At 48.1% G+C, this 21941-nt stretch overlaps 1 protein-coding gene across 1 annotated transcript in view; it reads left to right on the top strand.

The window, feature by feature from the left end:
• Nucleotides 1-21941, top strand: part of LOC144146022 (calpain-A-like) — a 43944-nt gene that overhangs the window by 18159 nt on the left and 3844 nt on the right. Inside the window, exons 5-16 of the mRNA XM_077677938.1 lie at nt 209-377; nt 939-1004; nt 2060-2151; nt 3141-3218; nt 4602-4768; nt 5977-6131; nt 6890-7107; nt 8381-8423; nt 17065-17227; nt 18898-18956; nt 19768-19836; nt 20823-20901. Coding sequence (XP_077534064.1) covers nt 209-377; nt 939-1004; nt 2060-2151; nt 3141-3218; nt 4602-4768; nt 5977-6131; nt 6890-7107; nt 8381-8423; nt 17065-17227; nt 18898-18956; nt 19768-19836; nt 20823-20901 — 1358 coding nt within the window. The remainder of the gene's footprint in view (nt 1-208; nt 378-938; nt 1005-2059; nt 2152-3140; nt 3219-4601; nt 4769-5976; nt 6132-6889; nt 7108-8380; nt 8424-17064; nt 17228-18897; nt 18957-19767; nt 19837-20822; nt 20902-21941) is intronic.

The raw sequence follows: 21941 nt of genomic DNA, 5'->3' as shown, positions 1-21941 counted from the left end.
ACGACTTCCTCATAACATTACAACGAGGAAAATAACATTTGTCGAGGGTGAATATGTTTCCTGGTACCAATGTGACATTAGGGCCACTTCAACGAATTTGTCTTACCATGACAGTTGGGCTGTTAGACGAAATGAGGGAAAGTATTCGGAAGGAAAAGTGTAACGTGAAGCAATTAAGCACTCCAGCTAAGTACCTCACGCGTTCCAGATTGCACGGAGGCTACGCATCTCTCGAAGGCGGGACCGGAGCCGAAGCCCTGGAGACTCTCACCGGGGGCATCGCGGAAGAAGTCCGCTGCGAGAGCATACGAGAGGACTTCTTCAACATTGTTCGGAAGGCTTTAGAGAGAAAGTCACTCATCACGTGCTCTATTACTGTAAGTGTTACGAGTCTTCATGCCTGCTGTAGTACTCGGCTGAAACGTCCCATATCGAGAGAGACCTTCGTCCTACATGGGACATAAAATAGTCTAATGGATGACTGAAGAAACACAGTCGGTACAGTATCTGGTTACCGATTGCTTCGCCCTACGTTCGAATCCCGTTGAAAAAATGCGTAATTATGGGAACTTGGAATTGTCCGAGCGTTACCTGATTACCATTACACGTTTACGTAACCATTTACCTGATACTTATTTTATGCTTTGTTATAATTTATATCCTTTATTTGTAATCATTATATTTGTCTGATTTATTACATTGACATTATGTATGCCGTAACTGTCAGGCGCACGGTGATATTAAACTGATTTAGACAACTTAAGTTCTTCAACGCATTTCGAATGCCGTCTGCATGAACGTCTTGGTAACCCGCTTAATCAGAAGAGACAGTCACCGTAGCCCGTTTCTTGTCAAGTAATTTTACTCACAGCTTCCGAACGGTTTGGGCACCAAGTCGGATTATTCCGAGTGCAACGTAATTTCTTTTTTACTTCCAGCGCGAAGGGGAAAGCGCAGAGGGCCTCGTCGGTCTCCACGAGTACAGCGTCACGGGTGCAGAAAAGGTAAGTACTCTTCCCTTCGTTCACTCGACTCGGTCATATGGCCGTCTTCCGTCTGGCGCATGCTGGGGGCGAGATCGTGTCACTTGGCGAAGGTGATCCTTCTTCGTGCCGTTCATAACCTCTGTCCACACCCCGAATGTCGAGAGTTGATCGTTGAAGCACCTACAGTTGGATCGGTCCCTCATGGTGCTCAATGTTCTTTCCCAGGAACGGACTCGTATCGAAGTCATCCCGACTTCATAAACGCTCGGTATCTGCTCTTGACATCAGCGTGTCTAGGTTTGCAGTGCGCAGCCTGTCACATTGTTTAATTGGTGCTTTGAGCCGCGCAGGCAGGGCCGTTTCTCTACGGTAGACGAAAGTGGATGTCGCATCCAAGTTAGAGTACGAGAAGCAACCTGCGTTTGTCTGCCATAAAGTGTAACACATATGAATGTAGGAGCCTCGCCTTCCCGACGGCAGTGAGCCTTTGCACTGGAGATGGCGTCGCCCCCCCACAACTCCGTCATCGACGCCATGTGCTTTGGGTGCTTGGCTCATAGTATCATGAAGCCTGCTTTGTGAATACTTTGGTAAGTTTAGAATGATTATAACGACGGGTTTGTGAGCAGCATAACATGATCCCCTTCCTCTCTCCACTGTGATATTCTCACTGTCTTCTGAAGTTTGTGATTCGCATTCTTAAAAAAAAAAAGAGGGGGGGGGGAGGCATAAGAAAGAAAGAAGAAAAAGAATCCTTAGATGATCCTGCCAAATGGAGGCAACTGTTGCGGCAAGGCTCAGCATAGCAGATTTTTTGTGACGCCAAGAATTGTACCACTGTTCAACAGTACACGCTACTATTACACCATATGAAATATTAGTGCAAACTACGACAGGAAACACGATCTTTTTTTTCTATCTTTTCTTTCTATTTGTATACCCCTACATGTTCTTCGAGCGATTTTGATAGCTTTTAGGTATACATTCTTGCCGAATCGTCCACAATGTGCTTCGATGTATGAAGTTTCTGCCTGTCCACTAACGATTGTGGTTATTCCATTTCTACCTTGCAGGTGTATGTGGAAGAAGACGAAGTCAGCTTAATTCGAATCAGAAATCCGCACGGCCCGGTATCTGGCGAATGGCGGGGTGCCTGGTCTGATGGGTAACGCAACTAGGTTTTCTCAGAACTCGTTATCTTGTAAAGCTTGCTTTTCGACAACGATTTGTTATTTTTCTCATGTTTCTGGGACAATAAGAGGAGCTGGTGAAACACATCTGTCCATATCGCTGGTTGTGTGAAAAAAAGTACGCCACCACACCTGAAATTTCCCCAAAACAGCAGAATTTCAAGCTGTGATAAGGTCACTGGCGCACTTTTTAGTGTTTTAGGTTCTGGCGCACGAGCATACGAGTCCCCTCCGCAACTACTTGATTCAGAGACGAATAGCGCCCGACGCCTGCAGCGCCCCTGAAGATGTATCGGAAATACACCTAGTCTCAACAAAAGACATTTTTGCGCAAACCGCATACAGTGAAACCGATACAAACAAAACAGTGAAGGCTTTAATGCACATTATTTGCGAATGAGTGAGGCTGAAATAAATTTAGGCCGTAAATGTCATGGATTCCAATTCTTAACATAAACATCACACTGTCGTTTACCAATTTTGTGATCTCTCAGAGACGGACGTGGGCATAAACGCCGAAGTGATAGATAAGATAGCTTTTTTATCTGAAAGTGTGAGACGTCAAAGTAACATGCTAAGTAAAGTGAGACGTCAAAGTAAAGCAAGTAAGCAAGCAACGTATAAGCAGATGCTTGAACTGGACAAATTTCTTCGTCTCTTCCCTTGCTATTATAGTAAGATAAGCCGTGCCACGCGGGCCAACAGGCATGCACTAAAGAGTGCGCTCTTTCCATGGCTAAATTCTGTCCCATTTCGTGAGACTAGAGATCACTTTATTCCAAAAAAGCGCGATTTTCTCGTCTGCTAGTGTACACTTCCCACGTGTCTATGTTGTCTTTCGTCCGCATAACATTAGCGATATCTTCCGTGCACTACTAGCTAGCTCTACCCCTCAAGTCTTGAAGAGGCAAGAAATCGTTCTAGGCGGCTTCTCAAAATAAGCTTGTTGCCCCGGTGAACGCAGGTCTTCAGAGTGGGCTGCAATCGACGAAGAGCAACGAGATCTGTTTGGCCTCGTGGTTCGCGAAGACGGAGAGTTTTGGTGAGTGTTCTCTCTCTCTCTCTCTCTCTCTCTCTCTCTCTCTCTCTCTCTCTCTCTCTCTCTCTCTCTCTCTCTCTCTCTCTCTCTCTCTCTCCGGTTCACTTTTGCCCGTCCTTGGGTCCCATAACATTTTTGTACCAGTTTTTGTTCTGCTCTCATTTACGCCAAGGTCATTCGAGGTCCCCTTCCCATGAGACATGCAAGGCTTCCGCCTTAAAGGGGTACTGACACGAAATTTAGAAGGCGAGATAACTTCGAAGATATATTGGTGTGAACACATATACATCATCTGCAAAATATCAGCGGCGAATACAGCCTAGAACATAATTAAAGTCAATTTTAAAGTGTGCGAAACGCAACCGAGCAGCCAGCAGAGGATCTCGCGCAATCGACATCCCCTGGTGATTTTGTAAATAAACAACATCCAAACACGTCACGAATTTGTGTTTTCCGCTTACGCACTGCCGGCGTTTTCCGCCGGCTCGCCGCTCCAATCGGAGGGCTGGGAGGGCGGAGCTTCTGCTCTCAAGAACGAACGAACCGATCGTTGGTGGCGGAGGCGTCGTGATTTCGTCAGCTCATCGGGCAGCTGGCCATGACCAAAGTTCTACAGCGATTCCAGGCACTCCATTTTTGTTACTTTTTATTTACATTGGACGCGAAAACGCGCCAGAGACACGGAAAGCCCACTGAGCGAACCGCACGGTCGCTGTGCAGGCGGCGGCCACGGCCGCGAAGTGGCGCCGGCCGGCGCAGGTAGCTCGAGTCATAGCTTGTTACCGCTCCATGGAATTGGACCACGGTCCCAACCATGGCATCTTATATGAGAAAGGAATTAATGATGCGATGGCGGGTTGCATTAAAAATTATCATCTGCACCGCTTACGAGAGCGGCAATCGAATATCCGCCGCAGTGCTAAGCCGAACACATCTGTAGGCGGACCTGTAGGCAGACCGGCCGACTGCTCCCAGCGCGCGTCGCTCTCTTGCCGCGGCAGCATTTGCACTCGCAGCGCCTGCGTCACGTCCACGGTCACTTTTTAATTAAGCGGCTCACGAGATCAGTACGTGAGGGCATTCGCAGGAAATGCCGGCGACGCAGATTCGACAGTGCTAAGGTAGCTTTGCTCTTTGATATCCCTCCGATGGTCGCGTGGTCAGCTTTGTTCACAAAAAATCCATCGGTTCGTGGCACCCGCTGAAACCGAAACTGCGACTGGCCGCATTGAAAATGCCTCTAATTAAACAACCGTCGCACGTTGAAGCAAACGAGGTTTCTACAGGTGATAAGTAGGTCACTAGTTACTTATCGCAACAAAAAAAAAGATGCAAAATTTTTGTGTCAGTGCCCCTTTAACATGCATGCGGCTTGTCTTTCGGCAGGATATCGGAGGAGGACTTCCTCCAGCACTTCCACCTCATCGACATCTGCCACTTGGATCCCAGATCATTGACCAGAGAGGACAGCGACGAAGGCGGCCAGAGGATGTGGCAGGTGGCCAAGTTCGAAGGCTCCTGGGTTCCCGGCTTCACAGCCGGAGGAAGTGGCGGTATGTCAGCCGACGAAAACCAATCTTAACAGCGGAGCATTTTCATCTTGAGCTTGGTCCGGTGGCGGTAAATAAGAAATTCCAAGAAAAAAAAAATCTCTGGCACGAGGCGCACAGCACGACTTTCGCGCAGCTGCATATGCAGAGAAAAGTATGCAGGATGCACCAGTATGGCACAGTTCCAAAGGGGATGGCGGCCAACTGCATAGGATAAATTTTCTCTATATATAGCTCCCTCTAGAAGCTCCGTGCTGGAGCTACATACATTAACTCTAAACATTGGAGAACCATCAGCGCCTCCTGTAACACGTATACGCTGTCTGTGCATTCGGGTAACCGTGTTGCGGAAAGAAATAGAGGTGCTTCTATCCGTCGTCCTTGTCCTGCGTGTTCACAAAGGAACAAGGATGGCACTATCCTTTTTTTTTCATCGGACCCCTCTTCACTGTTCTAAACAGTCCTGAAAGAATAGTGTAAGTCATCCTTCAGCAAAATTGTGTATCTGCATGTGCACCGAATTTCGCTTACAGGTTTTCAACCATATAGTAGTATTAGTACCAGCATGTCGGCCTCTGTGCCTTTAGTCCTTGTTTGGGCTCAGCGTTGGATAGACACCGGTTAATTCACGAGCTTTTTGGACTGCCTCATCTGCGTCAACATGACAACGAATGCCTTCGAGATTACTTTAAATCGCCCTGTGCAGCAAGCGTTACGCAAAACCGGACAGTTTTTTTCTCGTTTTATTAGGTTTTTTTTTTTTTTTACTGTTGGCTCTGCATCTAATCTAGGCGCATCAAATTTCTGGGGAGGTATTCTGTTCACGCTTGGTCCATTCGCAGGCATTGTGCTTCATTTTTTCCTTTGCGCGCGCTTCCTCTTCATGGGTGCCATCTTGGCGCAGATATACTATACTCCCTGTTTTCGGCTAGTGGCAATTCTCAAGTCAGAAATTCCGGCCAAGGTCGCTACAAGAAACCCGAAGGCGCAAGTCAAATCTACACTTTCGTTTGTGTTTCTTGAGTAGGCTGTTTTATAAAACGGAAACCGTTGCGTGGTTGCTTCTTTTATGTTATTTCATGAAGTTCAATTTTCGCCCCAAATCTACGCGTGCAAAAGGATTCATAATAGTCCATCCTCCCATGATCAGTGCTTTTTTTGTTTTAATACGACCTACGGGGGGCTTTCTGTCTGCTGTACCTACACCGCAGAGTGGCTCTACACCAACCCGCAGTACATGGTAACCCTTCACGAACCTGCCGAGGACGACGTGTGCACCGTGATCGTGGCACTGCTTCAGAAGAACCGTCGTTGGCTCCAGTCGCACGACGAAATGTGGCTGCCCATAGGTTTCTCCGTCTACCAGGTATACGCTGTTCGAGGCTTGTTACCTGCAACCGGCGTCAAAATGTTGTTGTCAGGCGATGACGCCAGCTAGCACAATTAATTTCATTTCGGGAGCTGAAGCTAAGTGAGCGAGTATTAGTGCTGACGTTTTCTCATCGCTGCCACCGCTCCTGTCATTTACTCGTCAAATTTTCTGCATTGAGAAAACCTATATCTGGGCCAGAATTAAGAGTACTAGTTTATAATAGGATTTTTATTTGTTTATTGGAACATACAGCGGCTCCTGTGCGGCTACTGCAGGATCATGCGAAACAACAAAAAATCTGAAAAATTGGGCGATTGCTCCCACCGCTCCTTTTTCTGAATCCGCTTATGTAACTCAGGCCACAGTACTAAAGATCACGCGGCAAAGCCACTTCAAGGCCGTTCGAGGGTATTCAAGGTGACTTCGAGGCCATTTGCACGTGATGCGAGAGGAGGCTAGTGCTCGAGCCGACGGTGTCTGTATAACATTGGATGTCAAATAACCTGATTTCCAAGCAGTAGCAGCAGGGACGCCGCCTATCGTCGTCCACGTGGTGGGATACCACCTCTTACGAAGGAAATTTATAACAAAATTGCAGGGCTAGTATTTAGATTATACGAAAACAGTTTGCGAATTTCTCGAAATAACGAACAAACTCGAATTTTCCCCCGCGGTTGCACATATGCTCAGTGCTTTCTCGGTTTCCTTTTAGGGTTGATGGTGGCGATCGTTTCTTCCCTTCCTTGTGGCAGGTCGAGGACCCCGACAGCTGTCCCCGGCCGCTGACCGACGATCAGCTGAATGGCGACTTGGAGGTGGGCCGCTGCGAGCAGTACACGCAGTGTCGCCAGGTCACGCGCCGGTTGCGTCTTCCACCGGGAAACTTCTGCATCGTCCCGGCCACCTACCATGCCGACGAACCCGGGGACTTCCTACTGCGCATATACACCGACACGGCAAGCTCGTGCCGGTGCGATTACGCTTCTTTTAAGGGGATGACTGGGTCAGTCATGCTCCTCGTCTTCGTCGAAGTCAAGAGACATTGCTACACAGGCTGCGTCTTGGAGTAGCATTGACTCGGTAGTATCTTCACACAATCGGGCGAGAGGACAGCCCAGAAGTGATCATGGGCTTACTGGGCGGGTATACGCTGCGCTCGCGCCTATCTGGGCGGCGCTGAACGCACGCGTCGAGTGTTGGCCATAAGACCTAACGGTATATTTATTTAACGGAGGCGTAACGTCAACGGTGGGTGAGATGTCTCGTGTGGGGAAAGAGGGGTGGGGGCTAGATATGGCGGGCGGGAGGTGAGCGTTCACTGTCGAAAAGAGGGTGGGGTCTCACGACACGAACCTGCCCGCACACGGGAGGCTATGCTAACAGAATCTCACAATGCTCGAAGAAAGGTCAAATTTTCAAGGGGTATGTAAGCTGCGATTCACGTTGCAAGTAGTGTGATTCATTATTGTAGAGTGGTGACGTGTTCTGTGACGACTGAGTAGCGGCTCTATCGGCACATCACGAGCCGCGGGGAAAGAAAATAAATCATACTCGAAGATAATATTGCCTCATACGTAAGCAGAAACTCGAAGTATTAAAAGTATGTCTATGTATTATGACCTATAGCTGGTGCATGACCACACGGCACGTAGCTGACAAATATAAGGCTCGGAAGACGCTTTCGGACAAATACAGGTCACAGCAAATACAGGTACAAATACAGGTCACTACTGAGGACCTGTCAGCAGGTATTAGCCCGACCTGCACTTGTAAGGAACTCGCCTGTAAATGTTTACCCTTTTTTTTGTCGCGTAGCACTCTTTCGGGATCGTCGGCTGACGTTGCACTTTTGCCAGTACGTCCTTAGATAAGATTATTTGTCCGCTTTACATTCTCCTAAATCAAAAGTCCAAATTAATTCGATTGTGTTTGTGGTGTCATAAGCACAAACGTGTAGAGGTATGTTTAAATATCTTCCTTTATTTTATTTCTCGCAAATTTATCATGTATACGTAACTCCAAACTCTACTTCCACCGTACGTTACGTCTTCATTAATTTAGTGTGCTCAGTTTTGCCGGGATCAATTCCGCCGTTAATAAAAACGTTCGCTTGTGACCTTGATTGTATTCCCGTTGAGACGTTTGGTCTGAAAAGAACGGAAGTTCTTTGTGCTTAAGCGCGCGTAACAAACATGCCATAAAAGCTCCATTCATAGCTCAACCGCCTCTGACAATTGTTTCAGGGAGCATGACGAGGATGCTGCTGACGTCCGAGAACGGCTTCATGTAAGTGCGCTTTCGGACTTGAGTGTAGTGCGCTATGTGGTGTGGCCGCCGGAAAGTAGTAATGATTTAAGCTGTTGCTTGGTAACTGCCTGACATCTCGCACTTCCTGCCGAAGTTTCGTAGCACTACATGCCAACAGCAGTTATCGACGCTACCCAGGCGGAAGGAGCTGCTAATAGGGGGAAGGGGTGTGAGGAAGGCCTAACTGCCAGGACATTGATTCAATCCAAATTCAGTTACAAGTTGGCTGTCGGAATAGGCGAAATGCGAAGAGGAGTGATCAAGCGGGCAGGTTTTGCAACTTCCTGATCTACAGCCTTATCCGAATGTATTCAGATTCGACAGGATAAATCCACCAGTGCCCGTGTGTTCCTCGGCGTAAAGACTTTCCAATTTCTAGTAGAAAACTTTTGCCTCTGCTCCTCTTCTGAATCGAACATTAGTTGATGATGATGATGATGATGATGATTGCTATTGGTTTTCCCTTTGAAGCGGGATGATAACGTGTCATCTTACCAAAAAGGACTAATATAACCATGTTTTACACTCTTGGTTTAATACTAGCGCTGCTTAGGGCAGGCACTAAAGCTTATTAGGCCCGAAATACTTTTTTTTCCTGTTACAGGTGGTAACTGTCCTAGGCAATATTCCCCTCTCTGCTTTTCGTCCACCGGCATTCTAATCTTCTTTTCGTCCCCTCGACAGCCTTGAAGTTAACTTCCTCTCTGATACCCTTAAATCCTAGGGCTTCTGGAAGCCCAATATTTCCTTCATGTAGATTTGGATGGATACCCTCACATTCTGACACTACGTGCCGCATAGTTTGTTTCTTTTTCCGCAGACCACGCATACCCCATCATTTTGTGAATACTTCCCCACAAAACTCTTAGTTCGCAGGCAACCTGCTCTAGCCTCAAAAAGCAAAGCACTGCCCTGGGAATTATCGTAGAAATTTTCCTTCCTGATGTTCAATTTCTCAGCCCTGTACACCTCTAACGAATCACCTCACCTCAAAGTTACTTCAACTTTGAACGCCCATGGTGTCAGTTTTTAGAAGCTCTATAGGCGATGGTTCGAAATACTGGCCATCATAGCAAAGAAGGCAACTTTATGAAGTCGCCAACCGGGAAGGAAATGTAGGACGTGGCCTCGCATTGTCCTCTGAACTTCCGATCGTCCCCTTTCCCAGGCTCTTAAAGTTGGTTCTAGCCCGCGGAAGCTTTCCCGACGAGTCCTACGTTGACTTTTGTACAGGTAAAATCTCACGCTGGATTTTTAAAGACTTTGGGATGTTGCTATTAATCGACGAATCTGATCATTTGCGTCACACGAAGGCAACATCGGGATGCCATGTGGAATGTAACCTTTTGAAGTCACTTTAAAGGAAAACAAAGTAGCAATCAATGATAGCGTTGTATCATACTGATGTAAGCACGCCGCCCTCCTGGGACACGGCTCATATATAAAGGAAGCTTTTTTTTTTTTTTTTCACAGCGATGCTGTTCCGCGGATCGTAATCTTTCGTGTCCGCAGTTAAAAATACCAAGAAATTGCCGAGCACGCGCACGTGAACGCGGGCCTCGTGGCGACTCCTCGGCAGTTAACAAAACCAAGAAAATGTCCACCGCTCGCGTGTGCGTACCTCGCTACTACCGCTTAGCATCCCCAGCGCATGTTTGTCAAGCCATGGAGGGGCGCCACCAGGGGGCCGAGTGGAGCGAACGCAACTCACATGGGCTCTGCAGTTTTTTGCATTTGCGTGGCGTAAATCTGGAATCTACCTGCAAACATCCTCTGAATAGTGTGTCCTGAAGGTAAATGCTACCCGTGGATACATGTTTCGTGAAGGTTGAGCCGTGTGCTGGACATTTGCGAGGGAGTTTCACCCCGGGCGAGCCGGAGCTCGCTACGCCTATTTGGAACATCGGCTCCGCACGAGGAGGGTGGCGGCCACCGCGGCTGCCGCTCGCCTTTGCGAGTGTCGTCGACGACTTCAGCGTTCTTTGGAACTCATCCCCCGGGAACCGGAAGGCCAATGGAAGTCGTCGAAGTAGAGGGTGAGTCAATTTCACCCGAAGACCTTACAAGTGAGGCGGGCTGGCTGACGAGCCACCGACAACGAAGCGCTCGAGCACTACTCCAGTTGAGCCCAAAGCAAGGGACAGGCAAGGGACAGGAGGGCGCCGAACCCGAATCCTCCAGCGGGGCTTCGCGTTCTCGACAACGACTCCGCAAGCCGCCTCGCCCTGCGCGGCAGCCGCAGTTACCGCGTGAAGACATCAAGATCGTGCTTCGACCGAGGGAAGGCCTAGATGTTTCTAAGATCAGCCAAGCGATGCTCCGCGACGGAATACTTCGCGCCACGAAACTAACGGCGGAAGGAGCGGAGGAAGATACTCTTCGAATCAACGCGCTAAAAAACATAATCGTCGCAAGCACCCCAAGCATGGAGAGGGCTGTGAAATACAACGCAATCAAGGCAATCCCGATCGGCGAACACCTTCACGAAGTTATGGCATACGCAGCTCCGCCTGAAGACACCTCCAAGGGCGTAATCCACAATATACCGGAAAGCGACAGTGACGACGACATTACTCGAAGCTTGGTTAATAAACGAAACCCGAAGATTCTTCAGGCTAGAAGAATGGGCCGAACAAATTCGGCAGTCATCGTGTTTGAGGGAGAGGCTGTGCCATACTACGTCTACTACAGAGGCGCAGAATATCGGTGTTATCTGCATAAGAAGAAGCACGAGGTATGCGAGACGTGCGGAAGACTCGGCCACAGGACTGACGTGTGCCCCGCTCCGGAAAACAAGATCTGCAGGGACTGTGGAGCCAAGAACCCACAAGAAAAGCACAAGTGTGACCCCAAGTGCGCGCTTTGCGGCAGAGACCACCGAACTGGCGACAAAAAATGTCACCAACGCTACCAAATGCCGTTTTTACTCAAGAAGCGACAGTGGGAGAGGAAGAAACTCTTGGAAGAGAAAGTAAACCCGCACAACCAGCCCAGCGCAGGCGACAGCGTTTTGGGAATTCTCAGACACGGTGCCTGGAAGGGAATTACAGAAGACCACGGAAGAGACCGGTCTGGCTCTTTCCCACGTCTACCCTCCCGAGAAAACGCAAGCGGAAACGGAGGCCACGGGAACACGGAGAAGAGAAGCAGCGCAGGCGGCACACACAACGACGCGGCTCCTGATCGGCGCAGCTCGAGGTCGACGTCCCGACAGCGGAGAGATGACGACCGGACCCGGCAGAGGAGCGACTCGAGATCAAGGTCGAGGTCAAGGTCGAAATCCAAGACCAGGCTCGGGACCAGCGAGGCGCGGAAGGGATGTCAACAAAAAGAAGAGCCCCAACAAAATAAGGTGAGCTGGGCTGGTGTCATCTCCCACGGCTCCACACAGCACACACACATCATTAATCAAAGCCAGTCAGATAACCAGTCGGAAATCACTAAAATTCGACAAATGTTAGAGATAGTGATGGCAGAAAACAGGGCACTCAAAGCAGAGATACTAAGCCTTAAACAAGCCAACAAGAATCATTCATCAACTGAGTCTGTCGAGGAGGGAACAAAGATGGAAGTTGCAACGCAACCTGATAGCCACATGCCGATAAATACGACAGAAGGGAACCCAGGTACGGAATCTCCCCCTCCGAAGAGGAGGGCCACAACCCTTAGCAAGCAAGCAGAAGAAACAGACATTACCCTTCAAGCAAAGACTGTTGACGAGGAACTGTTAAACAGTAGACTACGACAGTTTGAGGAAAAGTTTGAGAACATGCTTACAAAATTTGAGGGAAGCATAACAGCGAGAATTTTCGCACTAGAAAATGCCCGCTTCAGTGAAGGAGGCAGCGGACAAATCGGTCCCATCAAAACGACCAAGCCCTACGCCAGGCCACCCGTGACAGAAAGTACCAGAATCAACCTTGAAACCGCTCAACCCATCACTTATGTCCAATAATCGCTACAACAGATACGTTATATGGCAATGGAATTGCAGGGGCTTCCGGAGGAAGAGAGGAAATCTAAATCAATTTATACTTAATAGCCACATAGAGGAAAGACCCGATGTAATCTGCTTGCAAGAAACGGGATGCCCAGCCAAACTACCAAATTATAAAACCTTCGGTCCGGAAAATGAACACTCCCGTAGCGATAGCGGTAAGAAACCGGTGGTCGCCACCCTCATCAAGCGCAATCTACCAGTAATACAGCACGACACAGGCATAGAAGCAATCGACCATGTCCTCACTGAAATCATTTCAACCAAAAAAAGAGGGGAAGGAAGTATGTTTATACTCAACGTGTACAGCAGCCCCCGTAATAACCACAAGTTTGCAAAGCTATTCCGCAAGGTGATAAACATAACCAAGAGAAATGCCCTGATCATAACGGGGGACTTTAATGCGCACCACTCCGCCTGGGGCTACAAACGGGAGACGACCAAGGGAAGGAACCTATGGCAAGACGCCCAAATAGCTGGCCTCTCTCTAGCCACCGACCCAACGTACCCCACTAGACTAGGCAACAGCGTCAGCATGGACACGACACCGGACTTGACCTTCACAAAAAATTTGGTTAACGACCCACAGTGGATCAACCTGCTGGAAAACTTGGGCAGTGACCACTTCATAGTGGCCACACGGCTGACAGCGGGCCCACCCAATCACAAAAGAGGAAACCTAATCAAGATTACAAATTGGGATGAATTCAGAAGAATCAGGGCAGCCGAACGGGAGATATCGGAAGAGGCAGGATGTATAACAGACATTGAGGAATTTGTAGAGCAGCTGCACACACATGCAAGAAAGGCGACGAAAACGATACCCGAAGAAGCTGAGCTCCAGCAAGCCGACACCAAACTCTTGCACATGTGGGAGGCGAAACAAAGCCTTCAGAAACGGTTAAGCAAACAGAAGCTAAACCGCAACCTACGAAGGCGAATAGCGTATTTAAATAGGGAAATAGAAGAGTATGCAAACGAACTGACCCGCCAGAATTGGTACAGCACATGCAATAGAATGGACTCGGAAATGGGACTTGGGAAAACCTGGAATATACTTCGCTACCTGATAGATTCCCAGGAATGCAAGACCACCCAGAGACACAACCTGAGCAAGATCATACATGATTATCCAAGATCGGACAAGGACCTCTTAGAAGAAATCAAAAACAGATACATAGGATCAAACCCGAAGGAGAACCTCAAACCGTACGAGGGAACTCCAAACCCCGAACTCGACCGCCCCATTACAACAGCGGAGGTCTGGGAAGCCATTCAGGACCTTCGTACAAAATCTGCACCGGGCCAGGATGGGATTACAAACAAAATTATAAGAAATCTCGATGACGATTCCGTAGAAGCATTAGCACAGTATTTCAATCTAAGATGGCAAATGGGAAGCATCCCGAAGCAATGGAAAACGGCCACCATCATCATGATTCCCAAGCCAGGAAAGAAGTTAGGGCTAGAGAACCTAAGACCCATTTCCCTGACTTCGTGCTTGGGAAAGCTTATGGAGCACGTCGTACTCAGAAGACTCAATAAATACATGGAAGATAAGGATTTATACCCGCACACTATGATCGGCTTTAGGCCAAAATTATCAACTCAAGACGTCCTATTACAGCTCAAACATCAGATCGTAGACGGAAATGGCACATCATCGAGAGACACAAAAGCCATCCTAGGCCTAGACCTGACGAAGGCATTCGATAACGTGCGCCACAGTGCCATCCTGGAAAACCTCGGGATGCTAGGAATCGGGTCTAGGACGTACAGTTACGTGAGGGATTTCCTCTCTGACAGAACGGCAAAAATAAAAATCGGCAGCATTGAATCGAACGAACTCGAACTGGGGGCGAGGGGAACACCGCAGGGGTCTGTACTCTCCCCCTTCTTGTTCAACATAGCCATGATCGGACTGCCCGCGGAATTGAAGAAAATAGAAGGCCTACACCACAGCATCTACGCAGATGACCTCACGCTCTGGGTAACCGGTGGCAGTGATGGAGCAATACAAGACACCTTACAGGAAGCAATCAATACTATAGAGACGTACATCGAACCAAGGGGTCTCGTATGTTCGCCAGAAAAATCAGAAATACTACTATATCAGGCAAACAGGGGGAGAAGAAAAGGCTCATATAAATCTACGATCGAACTACAAGCAAAAGGTGGGCTCATACCAATAGTGCCGATGATCAAAGTCCTGGGACTGCGAATACAAGCGAATGGCCACAACACCGAAGCGCTCAGGATGCTAGAAAAAAGCGTACTCCAAACGACCAGATTGATTTCCAGAGTCGCCAATAGACACCAAGGAATCAAAGAAGCCAATTTAATCAGACTGGTTCAGGCCTTCGTCCTCAGTAGGGTGGTCTACGTAGCACCATTCCTCTCACTCAAGACATACGAAAGAACAAAGATCAACAATATGATTAGAAAAGTATACAAACAAGCCTTAGGCATACCCATAACAACGCCGACCAACAAATTCGATGCATTAGGGCTGCACAATTCGCTCGACGAGCTAATCGAAGCCCAACAAATCTCCCAGTTGGAGCGGCTCACAAAAAGTCAGACTGGAAGACATGTACTGCGATCCCTAAGCATTGGTTATGATTCGCAACATGGAAATAAAGTTGACATTTCCCCCGAAGCACGAGCACATTTGCACATTCCTCCTTTACCCAGGAATATGCACCCAGTGCATAACCAAGCACGCAGGCAAGAAAGGGCCAAAGCTATCCACAAGCGCTTTGAAAAAATCAGGGAGGCGATATACGTCGATGCTGCTGAATACTCGGACCGCACTGCCATGGCAATAACGGCGGTTAACCAGCACGGCCATTTGATAACCTCAGGTTCAGTCCGCGCAAGCCCACCTGAGACTGGGGAAGAAGCTGCCATTGCCTTGGCGCTAGCATCCACCCCAGCAAGATATATAATCAGCGACTCAAAGACGGCAATCAGAAACTTCTCGAGAGGACGCATATCCGCTGAAGCGCTGAAAATTATGAATGGATATAGGGGAGAAAGGCTCAGAAGAGTACAACTAATATGGGCACCAGGTCACACAGCCCTACCCGGCAACGAGGATGCTCACAACCTAGCTCGAGGACTAACCGGCCGAGCTAGCGCAAGAAGCACCACGGAGCAGCCCTCGCCCAGAAACGGCAGTGAACGCATGGTCACATATAGAGAAATTATCGATCATTACCGACTGGGGAGGCTAAAATACCCAGAGGCGCACAAAACACTAGATAAAAAGCAATCAGTTGCGTGGAGATTACTGCAGACGGGGATGTACCCCAACCCCGTACTGTACAATCACTATTACCCAGATCTGCACAGCGACAGATGTAAAAACTGCACAGGAAGGGCTGACCTTAAACACATGTTATGGGCCTGCCCTGCCATCACCACCACAGATAAAGCAAGAAGAATGATAAGTACACCGGAGCAGTGGGAGACGATACTGCTCAGCTCGGACGCCGAGTCGCAATCTTGGGCTGTCCGGATGGCCGAGGCCGCCGCCAAGGAGCAGGGGCTCCTGGCCGATGGCTGAAGAGGGGGAGAAGGGACTTCTAGCCTACCCCACCCCTGACCCCATCCTGGGCAAACAATAAAGTTATTCCTCCTCCTCAAGCCATGGATACCCACTTAAGGAGATTGGAAGAACTGCGGCGTCCGCCCGGCCGCTACAAAAACCAAGAAAATGCCGAGCGCTGGTGTGTGCGTGCCCAGCGTCCCCGGCGCACGTTTGCAAGGCAAGCAGACCCACTTAGCGAGATGGGCCAAGAGTGGCAAAAAAAAAAAAAACTTTAGCGTTCGCGGCAATCGTGTCAACACTTGCTCGGGGCGAGAAAGCCTCCAGCGCTCGCCGTAATCGTGCAACGCTTACTCGGGATGAGAAAGACGCGTCATGGCGTACGCCCCTCCAATGCGATGTCCAATGATTATCGCTTCAAAAAAATGAAGGCAGCTCACACTTATAGCAACAATGCTGGAGTAAAGGTCGTTGCGCGGCAGCGAAGAAGCAAATCAGCTGCAATTGTGGACTTGTACTGTCGTGATTGTCGTGAAGGTTGCGTACAGCTTCGCTACCTTCAAGTTACGCGTTAGTGTGAGCTTCCTTCATTTTTCTTGTTTTTTTTGTTTGCTTTTTTGCGGCCTTCATGGAATTGAGCCCTAACGAATTGCCTTATGACCCCCCGCCGCCTCCGTGTGCTTGCGGCGAGATTAATGCGGTCCTTTAGCTACAGTGACGGTGGTAATATTTGCTTTAACTAACGTTTTTAAATTGAAGCCCGTTACCACGCGTATGAAGAAAACTGAATTGCTGGGGATTGCCATATAATTCATTAAGTGTGAGTTTGCGACGTACCAAACTACTGCAAAGCCGCATGAGTCTGAACCCGGCCACTTCGTGTTACCTCAATTTTATCAGCGATGCGCCAGGTTCCACATGAAAAAAAAAATAATAATAATAAATAAAGACTGCGTTTGGTAACTCTATGAAAAGTCAGTTAAGGATTCCATGCATGTTAGCGCACTCGCTACTGCCACAAAAAGCATGTCGTCAACGTGACCTCCACTGCACCTCTCCCTCTCCCGACCAAGGCTGCTAACGGTGTCGACGAGGAAGCGTGGGACGTGGCCGGCGACGAAGTAGAATGCGAAACCAACGAAGAGCTTAGAGATGCCTTCGACGAATACGCCTCTGATGACGAAACTATAAACAGCGTGGCCCTTAAAGCAGTGCTAGCCAACTTGACCCCGCCAGGTACGTAACCTATAGCAATGAGGTTCAGCAGGTTATACAGGGTTACATCGATCAATGGAACACTTTAAAAGTTTTTCCTTGGCGAACCACTGCTCAGTTCACGCTCAAACTTCACACGAAGGTCGCATTTGGTGGTCTATTTTTGTTTTACACCGGGAACAATGACGGTACTTGCCTGTTTATTCTGAAAATAAATAAAAACTGTTTTCGCCTATGGGCAAATGGCGGCCCATTCGGACGTGCAAGCTTGGAACGACGGCGCCACCTGGAATATGCAGCACGAAACGCGCGATGGCTATTCACGGTAGGAAGGAGCCAAATGAGGTAGCACACGATCAGAAAACCTCTTTTGTGGATAGTTTATGATGGCCACAAATAAGTTACATAAGAGCTCATACGAATCATAATATTCTATTCCCACGGTTCATCGTTACCAATACCAGTCATCTGATTTCAGATCGCCTTGTCTGCTGTGCCAGGTTACCCCGTTTTCCGAAATAAGTCTTATGATTCCTCGTTCACGTATGCTGCATTGTTCTCGTTTTACTTTCATGCAGCATACGTGAACGAGGAATCATAAGACTTATTTCGGAAGGCGGGGAAACCTGGCACAGCAGACAAGGCGACCTGAAATCAGATGACTGGTATTGATAACGATGAACCGTGGGAATAGTATATTATGATTCGTATGAGCTCTTATGTAACTTATTTGTGGCCATCATAAACTATCCACAAAAGAGGTTTTCTGATCGTGTGCTACCTCATTTGGCTCCTTCCTACCGTGAATAGCCATCGCGCGTTTCGTGCTGCATATTCCAGGTGGCGCCGTCGTTCCAAGCTTGCACGTCCGAATGGGCCGCCATTTGCCCACAGGCGAAAATAGTTTTTATTTATTCTCAGAATAAACAGGCAAGTACCGTCGTTGTTCCCGGTGTAAAACAAAAATAGACCACCAAATGCGACCTTCGTGGGAAGTTTGAGCGTGAACTGAGCAGTGGTTCGCCAAGGAAAAACTTTTAAAGTGTTCCATTTATTCATGTAACACAGCTATATGCCGTGGGGGCCCGTTTCCCATGAATTTATAAGAAAACCGGAGAAACACTAAGGCACTGAAAACATACGGAAAAAGCCCTGCGCTCACACCTCCATTTCGTTTTGTTGTTTACTTAAGTTGCAGAAAAGTAACCACAGAATAAAACGTACGCCACAGAATGTGAACATGCGGTGCGCATACTGCAGACAACTTGTATGTATGTCCCCGCTTTATAAAAAAGCGGACCGCTCTGGGAATGACCACCTGATGTCTCTAACGTCCCAATTTTGCAAGCTCGTCGACCATACAATTTCTACACGTTTTCTTAATTTTTTAGAGGAAATGCAAATTTAACAAATTTTCAGCGTGGTTTCAGAAAAGGCTGCTGAACGGCGATCAAATGCGTAACAAATATTCATTCATTTGCAGCTTGTCTGGATAATAATGGCAAATTGATGCTATCTTTTCAGACTTTAGGAAAGCTTTCGACAAGGTACCTCGTGATAAGTTATTGAAAAACATAAATATTATCGCGGGCGTGATTTTCTCCCACTCTTCCTTTTCTTTGCCCCCCCTCATATGGAACCCTTCGTACTATGCTAGCCGTGCGCATGCGTGAAGGAAGCACTGTCTGCAGGTGGAAGCTTCCTAGACTTTCCCTTGGACGTCTGCCGGAGCATGGTGGCGCTCGTCGATGTATCCTTCAGCCACTGGCGATGTTGCGCACCACTTGAAAATTGCCTGCGAGTAGTGCTTTCACAACATTCGCCTCAGATATTGATAGTTTATTTTCAGTGCCGTGGGAAAGGTGTTTTTGACTTTTTTTTTTTCATTCAGCTTTTGTTTGCGAGAAACCGCGGGGTCGCAAGGTGGCAAACATTTTGCAAGGTTTGAGCCCGCTTCTCGCGTGAGTCAGATTGCATAAAAGCGGGTGTTATTCCGCCGCTATACGTTATAGGGATTTTCAGAAGCTACCACATGTTTACGGACATTATGAGTTCAGATGTTCAATATATTGCCCAGCAGTGATTCCACTATTGAAGAGGCTCTGTATGGGCGGTTTCACTCTCTATCATGCAGGCATTGCGGAAGTTAGTTATCGACCGCACAAAACGAAACTTCGGAATTCGCTCGCCGCAGCCTCTTTCGGTATCTGCTTTACTTTTGTCGCTCCTTTCTTTAAAGTGGCTATCGATTATTGCTGCGACTCAAAAAGGAAGTAGGCCTAGCCGCAATATGGCTTGGCGGCGTCACTGGACACACAAGGAATATCCGGGCGTTGAAAAACCCCGGGGAAAATCTTTCAGAGCTAGTATCTTAGTCACCCGACCAGAGAAGTATTATTGGGCTCGAGTATTTTATGGCCAGTTCAGCTACGAGCATGCGGAATACATTTATTTCCCCTTCTCAAAAATGATTTCATATTTTGGAAAAAGTGCTTCGGATGCCTTTTAACAGTTCCCGTGAATTGCAAGCCACACGCACCTCCTTGACGATCTCTTCCTAGGACGACTACACAGGCACGCTTACTTTCAAGGAGTTCAGCCATCTGTACAAGTTCATCGAAGAACTGGAGGCAAGAACCGTACAACCTGTTTTTCAGCGCGTGCGTGCGTGCGTGCGTGTGCGCGTGCGCGTGTGTGTCGATGTCAAATGTATAATGCCGTGAGTGCATGCACAGGCCTTACCGGTTTCACACAAGCGATCACAAAATAGTGTTTCTCAGTTTTTCTATGAAGCCTCTCTTACTTTTAACGCTGTTTCTCCACATTCTCAACAGCGAAATTTAATTTATTTGTGGTTGGTTTTAATTCCGTTCAGCAATTTATCAATTTATCGCTGTCGCATGCAACCGGTTCGTTGCAAAAACGTGTTTAGATGGGCGGCGTTTAAGTCAGCCGTAACTATGTGGTAAGGATAAGAATGACGATGACTATGAAAATTAATCTCCTCCTATACCCGTGCCATCGCAGAGTGCTGGCCTGAACAACGAATCAACACCGATCAGAGCACACGGTGAATATAAATCACAAACAACATGAAATAATGTAACACACAAGAAAACCTTACCCCGAAACAGGAAGTGACCAACCCTTGACACGCAGAACGGCTATCTCTACCAAAGAAACTTAAAACACAAACACACATGTCTGTGATAACATAGGAAAGGATTACAGCGCCAAAGAACAACATAAATGATAGTAGGAGAGACCATTACTGAGATGGAACGGTTCTGCCACCTCCGCGACCTGTTCGTGTAACACAGTTGGTGATGTGGAAATAGTGAGGCAGACGAAGATGCAGCGGAATGAACGTTCTTTAGTGAAATTCGGGGAACTGAGGCACGGCCTTGGCCAGTACATCCCCGTGGGTGTCGCTTCAGCTGGCTTGTCGGGTACGAGACACACAAGTACTCTGCACACACCAGTGGAAGTAAAGCCTGCTAGCTTCCATGAGTGTATACAAAAAAAAAAAAAATAACTACACCGTTTCATTTTAGCTTTGTGATAGCTGATAAATGTCATTCTTGGGAATAACCTGAACGCAAAATGATCCCTGCAGGACACCTTTACGTCTGACGAGAATTACAAAGGTGGTCACGTGAGCGCGGATAACCTGCGAAGCTTGCTGCGGACCGCTGGTGAGCTGCTCTTCTATAGTATTCTATAGTATTCTATAGTATTTGCGGTTTGCTTTGTCACACGCACACTGATTCTGTCTGCTTGCGTTCTTTCTTGAGTGCAAACGTCTGTCTGTATGCCTGAGAGAGAGAGAGAGAGAGAGAGAGAGAGAGAGAGAGCCCTAACGTTGCGCGCGTGTGTGTGTCGGTGTGCTGCGCAAAATATACCTGCGCTAGAACTACGTATGAATGAATGGAACTTGTGTATACGGGGTTTTCGTTTCATGGGATTTAATGGGACGTAACTTTCAGTATCTTTTTTTGTTGTTGTTGTTTTAAGTGTAGTATACCACTCTTCAGTTTTTCCTGCTTTTTTACAACATCGAATGGTGCATCATTTTTCTGGTCAGAAATAAACTCTGGCATTTGTCCACATCTCCCTCTTTCTCTCTCTCTTTACATTTTCACGGGATGTTAAACAATGCGCATTTCGTCGCATTTGAGGATTGGAACCAAAAAGGGAGCCGCGACGTGCTACTGCTTGGCGAAAAGTTTGATATGTGTCACCGCGTTTACAGTTGTGGTGAGTCTACTCATGGAATCCAGGAACGGATTGGTCGCCGTATCCTGCGCTGCTTATTTCATATTTTGCTGGCGTCTTTCCGAAGCATGTAATAGGAATAATGACTCGACCTTTCAGCGTTAAACACCGTTTCACAGGATTTTGCGCACCATGGTAAACCTCATGGCCCAAAGCAAAACATGTGGGACTCTCCTATCCAGTACAGCGGCTGCAAAGATGCCCACCCCGGGTTCGAGTGATCCAATCCGTAGCCAAGCCGGTAGGGTCGGCTTTCGCCAAGCGTGTGCAAACACTCCGAGGGGATGAGATAGGACTGCAGAACGGCGTTTAATGCGTCGGGCGCCACACAGCTCCGGTAAACACACACCTAGCCTTGGGGCAAGAAGCGGTGTAGCTGCCGGTCGCCACATGCGAGCCACTGGGCCAAACCGGCGGGCACAGGGAATCAACAGCTGTCCTTCAACGGCGCAAGCCGCCA

The sequence above is a fragment of the Haemaphysalis longicornis genome, unplaced genomic scaffold (assembly GCF_048455015.1).
Source record: "Haemaphysalis longicornis isolate Haplotype H1 unplaced genomic scaffold, Haemaphysalis longicornis Haplotype H1 scaffold_7, whole genome shotgun sequence".
In the NCBI taxonomy this organism is placed as follows: domain Eukaryota; kingdom Metazoa; phylum Arthropoda; class Arachnida; order Ixodida; family Ixodidae; genus Haemaphysalis; species Haemaphysalis longicornis.
This window is presented reverse-complemented; position numbering and strand designations above follow the sequence as displayed.